The sequence below is a fragment of the Haemaphysalis longicornis genome, unplaced genomic scaffold, assembly GCF_048455015.1.
Source record: "Haemaphysalis longicornis isolate Haplotype H1 unplaced genomic scaffold, Haemaphysalis longicornis Haplotype H1 scaffold_1, whole genome shotgun sequence".
NCBI lineage: Eukaryota > Metazoa > Arthropoda > Arachnida > Ixodida > Ixodidae > Haemaphysalis > Haemaphysalis longicornis.
Window position 1 is genome coordinate 133,666,130 of NW_027526203.1, and position 17,442 is coordinate 133,683,571.

A 17,442-nucleotide genomic window follows, 5' to 3' on the forward strand; every position below is an offset into this window, starting at 1 on the left:
GCTTAGAGTGATGGTGCAGGTGCCCCTGCCGGAGGATGGCCGCGTGATTTCCGCCGATTCCCGCCCCTCCAAGCAACGCCCCAACCCACGAATACCACGTGCATTTGCATGCCAACACCGCGTCGCTTCAAAACGGCGGCTCACATTTTAGAGAATTGAGCCCCTGGATATGTTATGGTCGACATCACGAAACACACGATGCTGCACGAGAACTGAAATTTTGGCATAAATTGTTTAATTTCTCAGTGAATAAAGCATCGCTTGCTTTATTCACTGAGAAATTGGCAACAAACATACATCAAACTTGTATTTAACACTGCACCAGAGTGGACACAATTCTGCTTTGTGCAAACACTCATCTTGACTGCCTCTGTACTGGGCAAACATTCCAGCTGTGTGAGATTTCTGAAAGCCACACAGCCACGGCTGCATGCCACCTGTTTCAGCAATGACAGGGTTGCTCGAGAAAAGGGATCCACAAAGACCACATGCACCTCACCCGAGACTCAGGTGATCGGGGCTCAGTACACATGCACACTGCTCCTGTGTGCGCCAACAAGAGATTTTCAAGAACATTTCTAGATCATTCGACATAATTTGGGCTTGGTTCAGCTATAGCTCTCAACATATCAGATTCTGACAAACGCAAAAAAGCAAGACAAGACTTAAAAAAAAAAAAAAAAAAGAAGACATATTTCTGTCCTCTCACAACAAACACTGGACAAGTCACAAAAATGTGCGCGTCATGTGGGTGAGCCCCTGGGCTTTCCATGCATTACCGTAACGCTCTCGACAGATGCAGAGCCATAAGGGCTCTGCCAGTCTTGCGACAGCAGTTCTAAAGAATGCCCCTACTGTGCACTGTGTACTCACCTCAGGAAAGCAGCTGCATTACGGCTGCAATGCAACATCACTGCTCTCATCAGATCTAGACCAGCTAATGCTCTGCAGATCTTGTGCAAACACTTGTCAAAAATGCTTCTACTGTAAAGTATGTATCAATGTCAGAAAAAAAAAAGCTGAATAATTATATATAAACTGAAACATCTCTGCTCTTGTCAGATCTAGACCAGCAAATGCTCTGATCTTGTGCCAGAACTTGTGAAAAATGCCTCTACTGCGAAGTATGTATCGATGTCAGAAAAAAAAAATGAAATAATTACACAAACTGAAACATCTCTGCTCTTGTCAGATCTAGACCAGCAAATGCTCTGCAGATCTTGTACCAGCACTTGTGAAAAATGCCTCAACCTGAAGTATGTATCAATGTGAGAAAACAAAAAAGCTGAATAGTTACAGATAAACTGAAATATCTGTGCTCTTGCCAGATCGAGACCAACAAATGCTCTGCAGATCTTGTGCCAGCACTTCTAGAATGCCTGTGCTGTAAAGTACGTATTAATGTCAGAAAAAGAGCTAAATAATTACAGCTAAACTGAAACATCTCCCATCTTGTCAGATCTAATACAGCAAGTGCTCCGCAGATCTTGATCCGGCACTAGTGAAGAATGCCTCTTTTTTGCCGTGTGCATCAGTGCTTAGAAAGTACTGCATTACAGCTTCAGTGTAACATCATCACCACGGTAGAAGAGCCTATTTCTGTTTGTGTAGCATGTGCCCAACCAAAAGAGCAATGCGCTGGTGGTTGACCCGACAGCCCAGAAAGCACTGTCTGGGAAAAGGCCAAACTGCTTCTTTACAGGGAATGAGAAGACAAAACACACCTTTGTTCAATATGAATCAACTAGCGTTTGGAAACTTAGCTCCACTTAAACCACGAAAGACTGCAGTGGGAAGTGCTCGCCCTCTGAACAGTGGGAACAGGGGCCGGAAAGGCGACAACACGGGAATGCACTTCGTCCTGTGGTGTTGTTTATCCGGCCCCTGTTACCACAGTTCAAAGTGCAAGCACTTCCCACTCCAGCATCGCAGCGCTAACTAGCCCCTACTGATGCCCTGTCCACGAAAGACGTTTTTTCAACCAAAATAAAGTGAAGAAATACTGAAAACTTACGGATTTCGTGCTACAGCGACGTAATATGGGCAGGAGTGACATAATAGGGGCCAGCACTACAACCATAGTTATCAGTGTGCCAACTTCTTGTTAGCATTCAAGTGGTATGAATAAATATTGAATTAGAGGGCCTACTACAATCACCCAATAAATAAGTATGGAATTTGAGGGCCTACTGCAATCACCCAGTGAATGGATACGCAATTCGAGGGCCTACTACAATCACCCAATAAATAAGTATGGAATTTGAGGGCCTACTGCAATCACCCAGTGAATGGATACGCAATTCGAGGGCCTACTGCAATCACCCAATAAATAAGTATGGAATTGGAGGGCCTATTGCAATCACCCAATGAATTTGAGGGCCTCCTACAATCACCCAAAGATGTTTTCTGATGGTGGCTTAGGTCAGCGGCTGCCAATAGTACAAACAAGATTCTGTGATGCCAGAGAGAAACCATTTGAAAGCGGCTGGGGAGCCGCCACTGCTTGTTACGTTTTTAGCATCTCGATTACTTGTTTGAAGTTTGCAATAAAAATGGTACCATTGTTATTGGGATGGGGCAGTCTTTTTAACAAACAAAATGCGTGTTTTGTCTTCATGGCCCCTTTAATGGCTACATGCCTTATGCACTAAACATAGCAGTTCTTTGGTAATCCAGTCGAACCAAGACATACGGAAGTTGAAAAGGATTGGAATATGCTTCCATACAGTACATCAATGGATACACCGCTGACACTGCAGAGGGTGATAATACATCGATAAATGAGCGTTTTTAAAAATTTCTCCCGAGCGAACAACTGCTCCGTTTGCGCTCAAACTTTACACAAAGGTCGCATTCTGTGGCCTGTTTTGTTTAACACAAAGAACAAGAATGGTGCTTCCCTGCTCATTTACAAACAAATAAACACGATTTTCATCTATGGGAAATCTGGGTGCCATCTTGACAATTTTGACCACACTTGTAGCGTGGAGCCACTTCGTGTATCCGGCACAGAACACCTGGTGCTCCGCAAACCTGTTGCAAACCGGCATCGTGAGTTTGCGGTATTCGTGTAAAGCTTGAGGGTGAACGGAGCAGCAGTTCATCGAGGAAAAATGTTTAAAGATGGTCATTTATCGATGTACCTCTCTGTATTTCCACAAAATTTTTCAACGTGATGTTTGGATTGCCCGACATAAAAAATAATTTGAAATAGGCTTGTTCGATACAAATCAGTTGACACACAAGCACCGCCATACATCAGAGCATGAAGGATGCCTTAACAGCATGGCTCTCTCTTCAGGTGTTGCACTGCAGCGAAGGCAGTGCACAACGTGCGATGGGTGGGCAGTGCATCATTTACGCTTTTTACGTCAAGCGGGTTGTCCAGGCAGTTTGCTTCCATGCCTAAAATGCAGCCATCCATTGTTGTCATGCAAATTTGTCACGCGATTCACTTTTAACTTTTGCACAGCTCTGCTGTAGGGGTGTGCAAAGGCCAACTTACGAGAGAGCGATGCGCAGAGAAGGCTCAGCAGCAGGAAACTGGCTTTGCGGCGACGCCAACTTTACATGCTGAAGGGAGGGGGGGGGAGAAGGATAACTTGGGCAGAGGTTCCCCTAAAAAATTAAGAGCTTCCCAAGCCTCCTAAGCACATTTTCTGTCCCCTTGGGCTCCACAGACTGCATTCTCAGAACGACTGGACTACAGTAAAATCTCGTCATGATGAACATTGCATCACAAATTTTTCAGATTTACGAATTCTTAAAAAGTCCCTGCCAAAATGCTCATACTTTCAGTGTAAAAAAACTTCCAGTACTACGAATTTCCGAATGCCAAATATTTTAAAATAATGTACATTACTCACAATTTTCACAAACACTAAGACACTTCATTATTACAAAGTATTGTTGAACTTTCAACACTAAATCCCTGAAGCTCATAGTCATCATCATCATCAGCTGCATGCCGAAGCAACCTGTCGCGACAAATAAAGTCCCAGCAGCACTGGCATCATTGTGAGCGCCGTCTACCATCTGGATGAATGCACAGCAGGCCTAGCATCATGGTGTCACCACCTTGACAGCCATCGGCAAGAGCTGCAAAGTTGTGCGGTCTCTTTGCTGACAAGACAGTTCTCCTGGCACCCGTGTTAATAAAAAGTGGCGCCAGTTTTCACTTTAAGAAACAGTGGAGATTCTGACGAAGCCGAGCACTTGAAAAAGGCAGATCGATTAGTGCAGGGAGCGCGATACCACACTGTCAACAGTTGCAACCACACTCACAAATCGTGGCAAGATCGTTAAATTTCATCGGGAGCCTCAGCTGGCTCCCACAAAAAAAAAAATGCTTGCGGCTAGGCGACTACCAGGATATGGACGCTGCCGCCCTCGCATGGTTTACGGATGCCAGACAATGCAATGCCTTGCCAGGCCCTATCATTCAAGAGAAGGCATGACAGTTTGCAGTTGCTGTAGCAGGAAGCGACTTAGAAAGGGAGCCACACAGCCGATCGCCCGTTTGCTATGCTGATCCGGGCTAACTGCCCAAGCGTGAGGCCAAGTCATGCCTATACCCCGTGCCCGTGCAAGTCGCTTCCTTTATTCATTAGCCTCAACGTACTCCTTCACCACCAAGGTGGCACCAGCGCAAACATCTTGCTGTGCTCCCAGAGTCTATCAACAAAGTTGAAGATTTCCGCGGTAGGAATCGGCACACAATCCTCTTCAAAATTCCATACATGTAGGATTACCTCAACTGACGAGATGTATGAAGGCCGCAAACACCAACAATATTACTCTCTTAGAGTGGATACCCGTCTGCTGGCCCACGGTTCAGATAATGTGGTCGCTCTTGGTGCAGTGGCTGCTCTTTCATTGTGGTCACCTCAGAAGCGATCAAAATCACAAAAGGAAGGAAAGTTTCACCAAGGCCGTGTTAACGGACAGTCAATGGACAGCTGCTTCGACCAGTTCACTGTGGCCTTGAACGTGGTGCACTCCCAGAGTGCGTACGAGAGAACATGTACACAAACAGAACGAAGATGAGTACCCAAGACATTATGTGGTAGCCGTCGTTCCCCTGGAGGATGCGGTTCTTGATCTCCAATTCGGGAGAGTTCGAGGGCTGTCGGGACGTCAGAATCACCGTGAAATCGCCCACAGTGCACGCCATCATTAGTTGCAGATGGAGGTTGTCCCACAAGCGGTGGATGATGCGTTATTGCTTTGTCCCACAGAGCACACACAGCAGGAACAGGCCAGTCACCATCATCTCGTTCAAGGTCGTGCTTAAGTTTGTTTTGGCCTGCTTCCTTGATGGCTGCCTCTGCGCCCTCCTCATTTCTTGGAGAGGCTTATGGCGCACTTGTACTAATCAGAAAGCAGCACATCCGGCTCACTGTCAGCATGAGGCGATGCCCTGGTCACCTCCTGGTCCACTGTAGCCGCTGGAGTCATAAGGGACTTTGCCTTGCTGGGGCCACGGGCTTGGATTGACGAGCTCAGCCCTCATTTTGATCCTGGCATGCATGCGCGTATCCTGCGCATGTTGTCATGCCTTGTAACTGCTCACAGTTGACCACTTGTTGTCATGAGCGGCACAGTTGTGCTCATGATTCGTGCCTCCAGAACGATCATCATGGCAGCGTATAGTGTGGCTTCCAGGAGCTTTCCAGCGAGCCACCAAGTGCACCAATTGAAGCTACCCAGTTGCCGTTCACAAGTTCGCCACAAGCAGATTCACTTGACGGCTCACGTTATCTGAATCGGAGAGCCAGTGCGCCGATTGGAGTCGGGGATACCAAGAAGCGCTGACACCAGCGGAGATGCCAATGAAGAAGCCAGCACCAGGAGCAACATGGCCACTGCCGTGTAGGTGGGAACAGTGCCCGCTCACGACGCCTAACAGCCGCGTGGTCTCCCAGCAAGGAACCCCCACGAGAGGCAGCGACGTCCGAACACTCGGAGAATATCACGCTGGGCCGGTCTGGATCAGCCACATCATTGTACACCGTCGTCACAGTCCTTGGAAAGGTCGGTGCCCTGATCAGCGCAGCGAATGGGCAATTGGCTGCGTGGCTCCCTTTCTACGTTGCTTTCCGCAACAGACCTGACCTTATGCGGTGCAGACTTCGAGGATGTTAGGTCTGGGATCATATGGAAGCAACCATATTCTACGGGCCTCGTCAATCGAACGCTGTCCGTCGCTTGTGCTCGTGCCAAAGTCACCCTGTCGCCTGGCTTTGGGCCATCTGCCATGGAGGAGTGCCGCCGCCGTCGTGGCATTCTCAGAGAAGCCATCACAAGGGGCGTAGCTGCAGTTCGATCACTGCTGAAGTATCCCAATGCAGTGACCATCCAGTTCTGCTTGCACCTGTGCGCCATCAACAGCAAGGACGAGGAATTGAAGTCCCTCAATAAGTGCACCCATAAGACAATTGATTTGGATGAACTGGAGGCCGATTTGTTTGCAAGCTACGATGAACAGGTAATCAAGGTCTGCACGCAGTTCTGCTTCGCCAGACCCTCCGCGGTTCCCTCCCTATTTGCTGCTCACAGTACCAGAGCACTAAGCCATACTTTTGCCGTCATCCGGGAAGGCCAGACCATGGTTGCCGACAACTCTGATCACCCACAACAACCAGTGAAGAAGGTGACGATTCTCTTGAGGGACGACTGAGTGTACCCAGCAGCCAGCCTAACGATGACTGTGCCGTCCTCGCGGGCGGCCACGGAACCGGCCTCTGCAGTTGGTGGGAACGGCTTATAAGGCCCACAAAAGAAACGCTCTGGACGGCTCCTGGCCATAGTCGCTTGTCCCCAGAAGAGATCAAGACGGTTCTCAACAGCAGCTATCAACGGCCATCTGTTGACACAGCCATCGGTAGATGCAGAAGACTTCTTCCCTCTGATACCGGTTCATTTTATAATTGGTAGGTGCACGGAGCTACAACGTCGAGCACGGCATCAACGGCAATCATGGTGCACCTGCGTGCCTAAATACCTGCTTCTCCTGTGCTCTGCATACGAGGCTGCATCACCATCCAGCCTCAGGGTGCAGATGGCGATGCTGTGGTCATCCAGGACACAGCTCATCCCCAATGCTGTGGCAAACTAGGCCGAGCATTGCAGACTGTCCCAGGCTGCAACGGTGTCGTTTGGTCGTGTCTTTTGCACGTCTCATCAGGACAAGAAATTAGACACCCGGTTCAGTGCCTCCATCTCCTTGAGGCTAGCGCGCCAAGGTCATCACAATTGGCTGCGAGGGAGGGTGCCGAGGAATGATGATGATAATAATAAAGAGGTTGCTGGCACGAAAACAGGGGCACGGGCCTAGCTCGCGCCTCGTGCTCATGCCAGTTGCTCGAGGTCAGCCCAGCGAACAGGTGACCAGCTCTGGGGCTCCCTTTCCTGCGTCGCTATCCTCAACAGTCGCCTTGGACATTTCTATTTCTGGTTTTGAAGCAAGTGTCTGATGATTGCTTCATCACTTCTGTCAAAGGAATGGTGATGTGTGGCAAGTTGCTTGAGGTGAAGAAAAGGGAGCACATGCTGAGAGTGCAACTGCCTGGCGAAACGAGAATTTTCAAGAGATCGTCGAGTCTTTCTCTCCAGACAACATCTTCAACACCAACAAAACAGCATGCTTTAATCAGCTGTCTGCTGATAAAACTATGACCTTCAAAGGTCAGAAGTGCTAGGGTGGAAAGAAAACGCGCTGCAGCGCACTGCTTCTCTTCTGCTGCAACTCCACTGCATGGAACAACTCAAGCTGCAGGTAATTGGCAAGTTTGATAAGCCGCGCTGCTTGAAAAACATTGTCTTGATGCTTTGCGACTACCGAGCCAAAAAGAAAGCGCCGATGATGCGAGAACTTTTCATGCAGTTGCTGCTGCCACCAGACGACGCAATGACGAGGAAGCAAAATTATCATCGTTGACAACTGTTCGGCACATGTGGTGAATATGCAACTTGGAATTTCTGCCCATCCACCTTCGAACCTGAGCACCATCAGATCCTGTGTAAAGGCTGAATTTCGGGAGCATATTGTGCAACGCCTCCTAATCAGCATTCGAATGAAGCTGTCCACAGTGGTCCACATCCGTGGCCGCCCTTTTTCCGGGTTCTGTTAGCAAAAGAGCAATTTTTCATCTTCGTTTGCGATGTGGTGATGCACATTTGGCAGATTTTGCGCTTAACACCTTTCAAAGCAATACTACCGGGAAACAGTGCATTTGAGAGTCCAAAAAATTTGCAGATGGCCTCTAAAGTTGCTTTACTTAACACCTTAACTTTGCAAGCACAAAATTTCATTTTATTGAAACTGTCTTTAGTGCAGCACGTTTCATCCCAACACATGGCTTCTTTTCTTTTTCTTTTTTTTTGTCTGGAAAGTAATGTGACAGATGACAGCGTCACGCTTCAGCTGTGACTCATTTAGCCTGAATATGTTTTAAACATGGAAAGTACTTTTCAGCTCCTAGACGAAGGTGGCATGTCAACATTAGACAGAAGCACACCAGTTTTTGTTAGTTCAGGTAAGTGCATTCTTTTGCCTGAACACAGACTGTCCATGAAACCTTTGAATGAATGCTGTCGTTTGTGCACTTGAAAATGGTGCATCACAAGAACTTTCATTTGAGGGTTAGATCCTTTTTCGACTGATGCGTATAAAGTACCTGAGAAACAACTGAAAAAAAATAGGCAAACAAACCCCAGCAGAAAAAAATGAACAATGCCTTCCCTGGGCATTACCCAAGTCGAAAACGAATGGAGAAGTGCTATGAAAAACCAAGCAGTTCCAGCGATGGCACAGGGCTGCAGAAATGAGTCGGTGTCACTGTCATGCTTGCCTTCAGCTTAGGAAAGATGGCTATCTGGACCTAGCAAATTGACGAACGCAGTGATAGCATGTCCTGTTGTATGACATTTTGCGAACTGAAACTGTAGCAGACGACCAAAAAAAAAGGTGGTTCGCCGTTTGCAGCTGGACTTGAGCTATGTAATCCAGACGCTATTTCCTGTCAGAGAGCAAAGCTCTGGCAGCCAACTGGCTGCCAGGACGATGTGAATCGAACAGGCCCACTGTTTTTAGATCGGACACTCTAGCTTCCATTGAGGAGATCCCCTCATTCCTTGGGCACTTCAAAGGTGTCCCCGATGACATTTACAAGAAGGTCAAAGATGTGGAGGCGTTTCTCTTGCAGCAAGTGGTGTCTACTCACCAGAAGGTGATACTAACTGATTTTTTCAAGAAACAGTGGTCAGCCTGCCCAGTGCTTTTCTTTGTCATTTACATATCAGCATGGGAACTTGCAGCAAAGGTATGCAGTTTTTGTTTCTGTGTTACATTACTGACCCAGAAATAATGAGTTTTCACTACAACAATATTTAGAAATAACGAATTACATTCAGCCGTCCCGCTAAGTTCACTGTAACGAGATTCTACCGTAGCCTATTAAACAGTAACAGCGTAGGAGGGTGGAGGCTTGGGTGAGTTGGTGATGCATAGCCCACATGATTGCAGACTGGCAAGGACACAAGACAGGCGATGTCTTGTGTCCTCGCCACTGCTACAGTGCACTAGAAGGTAGAGGTGTGTTGTTTGGGGGAAAAACCAACGGCGAGCGCGGGTCCCTTTTGCGATGAAAAAATTGTATGGAGCGCAGGCGTTCCCCAGAGAACTCCTGTTGCAGCCAGTGCCACCTATATAAGTTTTTTAAATCAAAGTAACAGTTATCTGACGGGTTATATAAAATTTTATATCGTGCAATAAAGAAATAAGACTATCTAGGGCAATAAGTAGGGATAAATTAGACAAACAAAACTTCTGAAGCCAACTGGTAAGCAGCGGCCGGCAGGGGCGCTGCTTAGAACAGGACCTCCTCAGCAGAAATTTTCATCGCAAAAGGGACCCCCCTAATCGGCCCTGAACGACACACCTCTCTCCTCTAGTACACGGTACCACTGCTGCCGCTGAGCCCCGAGGCGTACCTCGGCCAGTGACTGCCTGCACCAGCAGCGGCGGGTGCAGGCAGTTGCAGCCTGTAGCCTATGTGCTGTGCACAAGTGAAACTCAAGCAAACGGCAGGGGCCGTGCAGGTGGCGTCAGTAGTAAGGCACGTGGGTGCCGTAGGCGCGTGAAGGCCTGCGGAGGCCCAGCCGGTGGCCCAGGGCACGGGCCAGCTGCCAGGCGCTGGGCAAGCAGAGGGCAGCACAGGTGGGCAGCACTGCCAGGTAGCCGGCCAGGTGGAGCAGTCGCCGAGGGGACCACAGCACGCCGTAGGTCAGCACCCGGTCCTCGGGACCTGCACACAGGCTCTGCACCTCAGGGCAGCCCAGGAGGCGCGCCGATCGTGCCCACCTGCCCCTGCACCGCTCATGCCGCAGGGAGACACACAAGGACACGACAGCCGACTATGTCACCGAACGCGTGAGCTTTGAGGTCGGCCGGCATGCTAGCGCAGTGCCCTTCTGGAAGCAGAAAGCCTCAATCACTTCCCAGGCTGCAATGACCTTGGAGCCCAGTACGGGGCAAGCGCTGAACAGCTGATAGGAGGCTCGTACAGTGTTCCGGATCGCTCTCACTCCTCCACGCTTTCGGCACCCTGAAAAACTCACTCGCGTCTGTCAGTCTGTCGGCAGATGCTACATGGGGCTCTGCACATTTCCCGTCTCACCCGACAAGCGCCTCATTTAACCACTGTTCAACATGAGGTGCGAGTAAATTATACGGTCCCGTCATTTAAACCACAGTGACAGGTTTGTTCATCCTCGCAGCATTTATATGGTCAAATTATAACGATTGTGGCCTCGTTTCAAATACATGTCACAAAAAAATATGCAGCAGCAATATTATTACACGCTACAGTAGACTCCACTTACAACAGTACCATGTATAACAACCCGCCCTGCAGTGCCCACTCATTGGATGTATAACGATGATTGCATACATTGGCATCTGCAGGATCGGGATTTTGTTCTTAATGGAATTGCCATGTGTGTACGTGTGTACATTGTATTTCTTGTTCCCTGAAGTGATGCATTTCTAATCGCTGCTCCGTATTTCGGCCACTCCTGCTATAGCCCTTAAAGGGCTGCAGTATGTGAAAATAAATAAACAAACAAACAAACAAACAATATATCGATATAACAAACAACTATGGCACCATCCACTTTCGTATGTGTTTTATAGTAAAATAAACCGATTATTACAATGTTTCAGTGCCGCGATATCAGATATAACAATTGAATTCAGTCACAGCGCTCACCGAAAATTCAAACTGTCGTCGGTGTGGATGGCATCCCTTCCAACCCTCAGAAAACGAGTCGACTGTGCCGCTTAAAGGCCAACTGCACTCAAATTTTTCTTTGCCAAATTAAGTAGTCTATGCTCTTAAAATCACCATGGCGAAATCCTTAGCTTCGTAATCACAGAGAGCACTAGGTACCACCGTTCAAAGTACCTCCGAGCAGACGACGTTTGCACCTGGCGGAGAGTCGCCAAAACAAGTGCTGTACCGCCGTCGCCAACATATGTTTGAACTAACTACACAGCCAGTTATATCCGCCATTTTTTTTTTGAATGCCAAAAAAAAAAAAAAAAAAAGATTGGAAGCCTACAAACTACTCACGCGTTTGCGAACGTCTTGGAATTAGCAAAATTCTTTTTACTTGGAAATAATATTTTTACTCAAAGAAAAAAAATAGCGCGAAACGAGAACTTGCCTTACATTTGTCACTCCTATTGTATTATTACCCCAGAAAAAAAAAAAAAAGATATTTTTAAATTCTTGACCACTTGTACTTCCGCGTCCAATATGGGCCATATTTGGGCTGGGCCAATGCCACCTCCATCCTTTAGACCTTTCCAAAGCTTGACGACCTAAATAGAGTTGTTGTACACGCGCGACTTTCGACTCACTCGCTAAGTGCACCAAAATCAGCCTTTCTCGTAGTAACAAATACATCCGCACAAATATCGGCAGTCGCCTTCGCGAAGTGCGAAAACTGACGAAACTGCTCCTCTCCTAAATAATAGACTAGATTTTTGTTCAATTCCCAAGTGAAGTATTTACTTTGAGTGTTAGATTTAGTTTATTTGAAAGTAAAATTTTTTCAACAGCACCTGTCTCTGATTAAAGTAGAAAACAGCGGTAGATAGGAAATGTGCTTTAGTGCATCATTTAGCTGTGGAAGCTGGCTTATATAGTTTCAGACCACTTTTATAATTCGATTCTCGATGTGCAGCAAGGCGAAAAATACTGGGACGATATTCACGAAACTGTTTGTACGTAATGTATAGTAGAAATAGTGATTGATCGCCACCCACGTGCGGTTTGTTCCCTTCAAAGAGAGCAACGTGATAGCCGAGGCGTCGGCTATAACGAAAGCTGCTTTTCGAAATCGTATGGGCAAGTAGCTTCGTAAACCAGGGTCCGCTTTTTTACTTGCAATGCCAAAAATTGCTACTCCGGCAGTTATTATGATGGAAAAAATTACTGTCAGGCGGTCTACTTCATATCGACTGATAGCCACAGGATGCCGGAATTGCGCCTAACTAACTCCATTATCATGGGCATACGTTAGTGGAAGTTCCTCTGTGGAAATAACAGAGCGAAACGCGGCGCTACCACGCGCATTTGAAGGCGGCTCTGCGCGGCCGCCGGTTCTGGTGCGGCCGCTTCCGTTCCATCTTGTACGTCACGTCCGGCCGCCGCTATCGCCGCCTTTTCTATTCAGTTTCGGTTACGAAAACGCCAATGTCGCGAGCCATTAGTGTCGCGCGCATTGATGTTTGAAGCGCAGTATTTTGCATTTTGCACCCTTTTTATATGTACTATTAGGTGACATTACTTTTACATTGTCGAAAATTTGAGTGCAGTTGGCCTTTAAGCAGTGTTCACACGAGGGAGCCTTTCAGCGAAGAAATCCGAAGGAGAATGTGATGTCACCGCAGGCAGACTTCCGCTCAGCCAGCTCCTTCGCTCACACGGAGGATGCGACTGTCGGATGGATATCACTGTTTGCAGTCGTCAATCTCTACCGAGCCGCAAAGTGGCCGTAGCACCGTCGATTCCGCTTCAGCGGACGTTTCTGCTAAAGCATGTACGTTCTGATCTTCTCAGCTCCCAAAAAAAGCAGTTGTGAACATGATGCAGGCGCTGCGAGTGCTAATTGCTGCCGCGGCCAGAGAATGACGCACGACACTTGAGGCAGTGAGTGGGGAGACATGCTCTGGGAAGCAGCCGGCTGATCCGCCTACAGGTGTTAGCCGTAACACTGTGGCGGATACTCAATTGCTGCTTTCGTAAGCGGCGCAGATGACAATCTTTAATGCAGTTTGCCATCACATCATCACCCTTTCTTGTATGTGCAGCTTTGTTTGCGCCTTGAGTCCCATTTAGAAGAGCAGTAACAAGCTATTGCTCGAGCTACCTGCGCCTGTCTGCACCACTTCATGGCGGCTGCCCGCACCAACTGTGCTGGTGGTATACGTGGCTCCTTCAGTGTGCCTGTTGCATACACGGCGCATCTCGCATCCAGTGTAATAAAAAAGCAATGGAAATAGAGTGCCTGGAACTGCTACAGAAATTGGGTCGCAGTCAGCTGCCCAACGAGCTAATGAAATCCCACCACCTTTGCTGCCAAGGATCAAACTGTTTGTAGCTCAAGAGCAGAAGCTCCAACCTCCGATCGAAGCAACGAGGTGGCGAGAAACCGTGACGTAGGGGTCACGTGGTGCACGCTCCTAGAAGCCGCACAGTGGATTTCCCCTGTACAAGGAAGCAAGAGGAGGGGGAGAGCAGTTTTCCTTTCGAACCTCCATCCCGGCGCCACCACTTTGGTACTGTCCCCGCGCCCACTCGTGAACTCGCTCCGCAGGTGCCGGCACCGTTCCCTCATGTGCTTGCCTACGTTCGCCTGTTGTGTCACGTGTGCACTGCTTTGAATTTGACTGGGTGTTTCTTGTACGGCACCCAGTCAAAGGGGCAACAGGGCTTTGAATTTGACTGGGTGTTTCTTGTACGGCACCCAGTCAAAGGGGCAACAGGGCCGATGTTTTGGAAATGTCCAAGTGCCTCACGGAAGAGGCGATCGCTGTGCGGATACGTGCAGCAGACAGCGCTAACAGGGCTACTTCTGAGATGCGTTTCAGCAGCCTACTCAGGCAGTGTCTTCACAGGAGGCCCGATACAGTCCCTCAGGGACTTCGCTTCCGTCAAGGACCTTTCACTCAGCTAGGTGAAGCACCTACAGATGCTCTTGGAAAAGATGTGCGCCAGATTCGTGTGAAACAAACAAAGCTGACCGACTACGGCTTCTTTACTGTAAATAAGTAATATGTACTTGCATGAGTACGCACTAAATAAGTATAGTACATAAATAAGTAGTAGTAGTACTTGCAGAAATGAAGCCATAGTAAATCAGCTTTATTTGCCGCACGTGAAACTGGCACACATATTTTTCAAGATGTGTGCCCGTTCTTTGAAGAAAAAACAGCGCAAAAGACCAGCCGAAGTAAATACAACAAACCACAGCACCTGTGGTTTGTTGTCTTTACTTCGTCCTGTCCTTTGCGCTGTTTTTTCTTTGTAGTACAATGTATCAACTGGCCCTTCAGGAAACCCTTCTGTGCCAGTTCAAGTAGTTCTCACTTTTTCGAGTGGTTCACCTAGCTGAGTGAAAGGTCCTTGGCGGAAACAAAGTCCCTGAGGGACGGTATCATTCGTTGGACCTTTTGCGAAGACTACCTGAATATGCTGCGCAACTGCGTAGTCAGAGTCATCATGGTCATCAGTCATCGCTGACCGCATCACGTATCTGCGCAACGATCGCCTCATCAGTGAGGTACTCGGACATTTCCAAAGCATCGGCCTTGACGTACCTTCAGCGGAAAAACAGAGGCAGTTGAAGAGGCACACAGTCAAATTAAAAGCGGTGCGTATGTGACACAACAAAGTGCGAGCGTCCACGGGGCGATGCTAAAGTGGCAGGCCAGGAGAGGGGTACAAAAGGAAAACTGCCCCCTCCTCTCCTCACTTCCTTGTAAGCGGCGTAGTCGACTGGTTTTCTGAAGGGTGCAAGGGATGCGAAATGCATTGTCGTAATCGTGGCTCGCAATGCATGCAGTTGGCGGCTTGCATTTTCGGTGCACGCTGCACCCCGATCCAATTGTCATATCCGATATTGTGGTACTGGAGCATTGTAATAAGCAGTTTATTTTACGATATAAAGTATGTGTAGTGGCGCATCATCATCATCTGCTTGCGGCACCACTATCCTCATGATGAACAGTTGCCTACCATCATCATCAGCAGTCCCGGTACTGGCGCGTCAGCAGTGCCACGCGAGATGAGATCGAACACGACTGCGCAGCTGGGCGGTAGCTCTTCTTTCCCGCTCTCACTCAATAAATGTAGGAAGCCACCACTCACCGAGTCCACGGCCCCTTTCCTACAAATGCAAAAGTTGATAGTGCCACAGTTGTTCATCATTATATCCGATATGCTCTTATAAACGATACAATACACTGTTATAAACAATATCGTTATAAGTGGACTCAACTGTAGTGCAACCTTGCTTGCATGCCAATAAAATGTATTGGTCTCTGTTTTGTTTTCTATTTTTGTGCAACCCGCTATAACAATTATCGGTTATAACGATGGAATTTCCTTGGCACCTGATATTAATTGTTATAAGTGGACTAGGCCGTACTTGACCATGCTCGTCTGACACTGACACTGGCATGCGCGTGCACACGCACACACACACACCTGGCTTGTATACAGACTGATTGTACCACTGCAGTCCCATTACAAGCATTTCCACTCCTTCCTGTAAACAACCCGTTATTTGTGAACCCTGTCATCATCCCACATAAATTATTTTTTCTTTGGGAGGAGGGTTATGCACCTGGGCTACGAGGCACGCCATAGTGGAGGGCTACGGGCCAATTGCAGCCACCTGGGGATCTTTAATGTCGACACATGGGCACTTCCATTTTTCGCCAACATCAGAAGAACACTGCAGCCAGCACTGCACCTGCGTCCTTGGGCTTAGCCACTAAGCCACCGTGGTAAGTCAGGGTGAAATATTTATTTGGAATGCCTTGTTGGAACTGTGGCCCCGCCAGATGGCACCACTCCACGTGAGCTCACAATGTGCCCAAAAGTTAAATCTCGCATAAAATGGGAAAAAGTTTTCACTTCCTTGACATTGCTACTCCGATGTTGAAGTCAAAAGGTCTGCAGCAAAGCAGACCTTTCTCTCTAGGACGGCTCTAATCTTTGCGAGTTGGTACAGTCTTCGTTGAAATTTTCTAGGCCACAGCGACCGTGACCGAAGCAGGCACGTGGCCAAGCAGGGGTGCTGCGCTTACTGCTGTCGGCTAGTTGCACGGCTAGAGAGATCGAGGGGAACTTTTGCTCCCGCTTTCGTGGTGTGGCCGGCACGATAAGCGCGGCGTGCTCCCGGTTTCTTGGAGGAGGCGCACTTGGCTTCAGTGCAGGCCCTTCGCGCAGCACTTGTCTCGCCAGCCACACTACGAAATTAAGGAGCGAAAGTTCCCCTTGCTCTCTCTAGCCGCGCAACCAGCCGACAACAGTAAGTGCAGAGCCTCTGCCTGGCCGCGCGCCTGCTCCAACCATGGTTGCCGTGGCCTAGAAAATTTCGACAAAGACTATACATGGTTGGTGGAAGGCCACGTGACAAATACCGACAGAAAAGAAATACCCGCGACGTGACATGCTTGTCTTCTCTGTCCAAGTTTGAGCTGCTTTCCCATTCTGGTAAGGGCGGAAAAGGAAAGCGCCTGCAGTGAGTGGAGATGGCTCACCGAGGAGCGCTGCCCCGAAGCCGACGGCGGGGGTGCCCATACGGTAGGAGCAGGGGGGCAGGCGCAGCTCGTGCATCCGGCCTTCGGAGAGGGCCAGCCGCAGGGGCCGCCCATCCACTCCCAGCTGCAGCTCCAGCCGCTCCACGGCCCCAGACCTCTGCTCCGCCACCAGGTGCACCGACTGCGGGCGCCCGTTAGCACACTCCACATCTGCTTCTCGCAACGCATGAAATCGCAACAACGCGCCTTTTGCAACTACACACTCTCAGCTTTCATTGGTCCTCTCGTTTTAAGCACGTATGTTTCATCTTGCAAACTGCCATTATCACCCCCATGTTCTGCAGCCTGATCCTCCAAGTGACACACCACGCAGCTTCCTACCACCATTGAACAAGGCTCAAACCAACTGGGGTGTTTGCGCTGCACCGGTGCAATGATGCATAGCTGTTCGGGAGATGGACCTTCCATTCGTTAGCATGCCTTCGACCAGCCATCCGTCCTGCACATAGCATGGTACAGTGGTGGCGCAGGCAGCAGGGATACCGAAGGAGTCAAGGGCAGCACAGTGGAATCACCACTTCAACGGGTCTGGTGGCAGCATGGCC

At 48.7% G+C, this 17,442-nt stretch overlaps 1 protein-coding gene across 4 annotated transcripts in view; it reads right to left on the reverse strand.

Moving 5' to 3' along the window:
- Positions 1 to 17,442, reverse strand: part of LOC144180465 (metallophosphoesterase 1-like) — a 71,509-nt gene that overhangs the window by 1,998 nt on the left and 52,069 nt on the right. For 2 of the 4 annotated variants that reach the window (XM_077708816.1, XM_077708809.1), the window contains exons 9-10: positions 16,838 to 17,018; positions 64 to 10,307 (exon numbers count right to left, since the gene is read on the reverse strand). In XM_077708816.1, coding sequence (XP_077564942.1) covers positions 10,108 to 10,307; positions 16,838 to 17,018 — 381 coding nt within the window. In that variant the 3' untranslated portion in view covers positions 64 to 10,107. Of the gene's footprint in view, positions 1 to 63; positions 10,319 to 16,837; positions 17,019 to 17,442 lie in introns of those variants that run through there. The other 2 variants (XR_013324429.1, XM_077708823.1) reach the window with 2 other exon arrangements.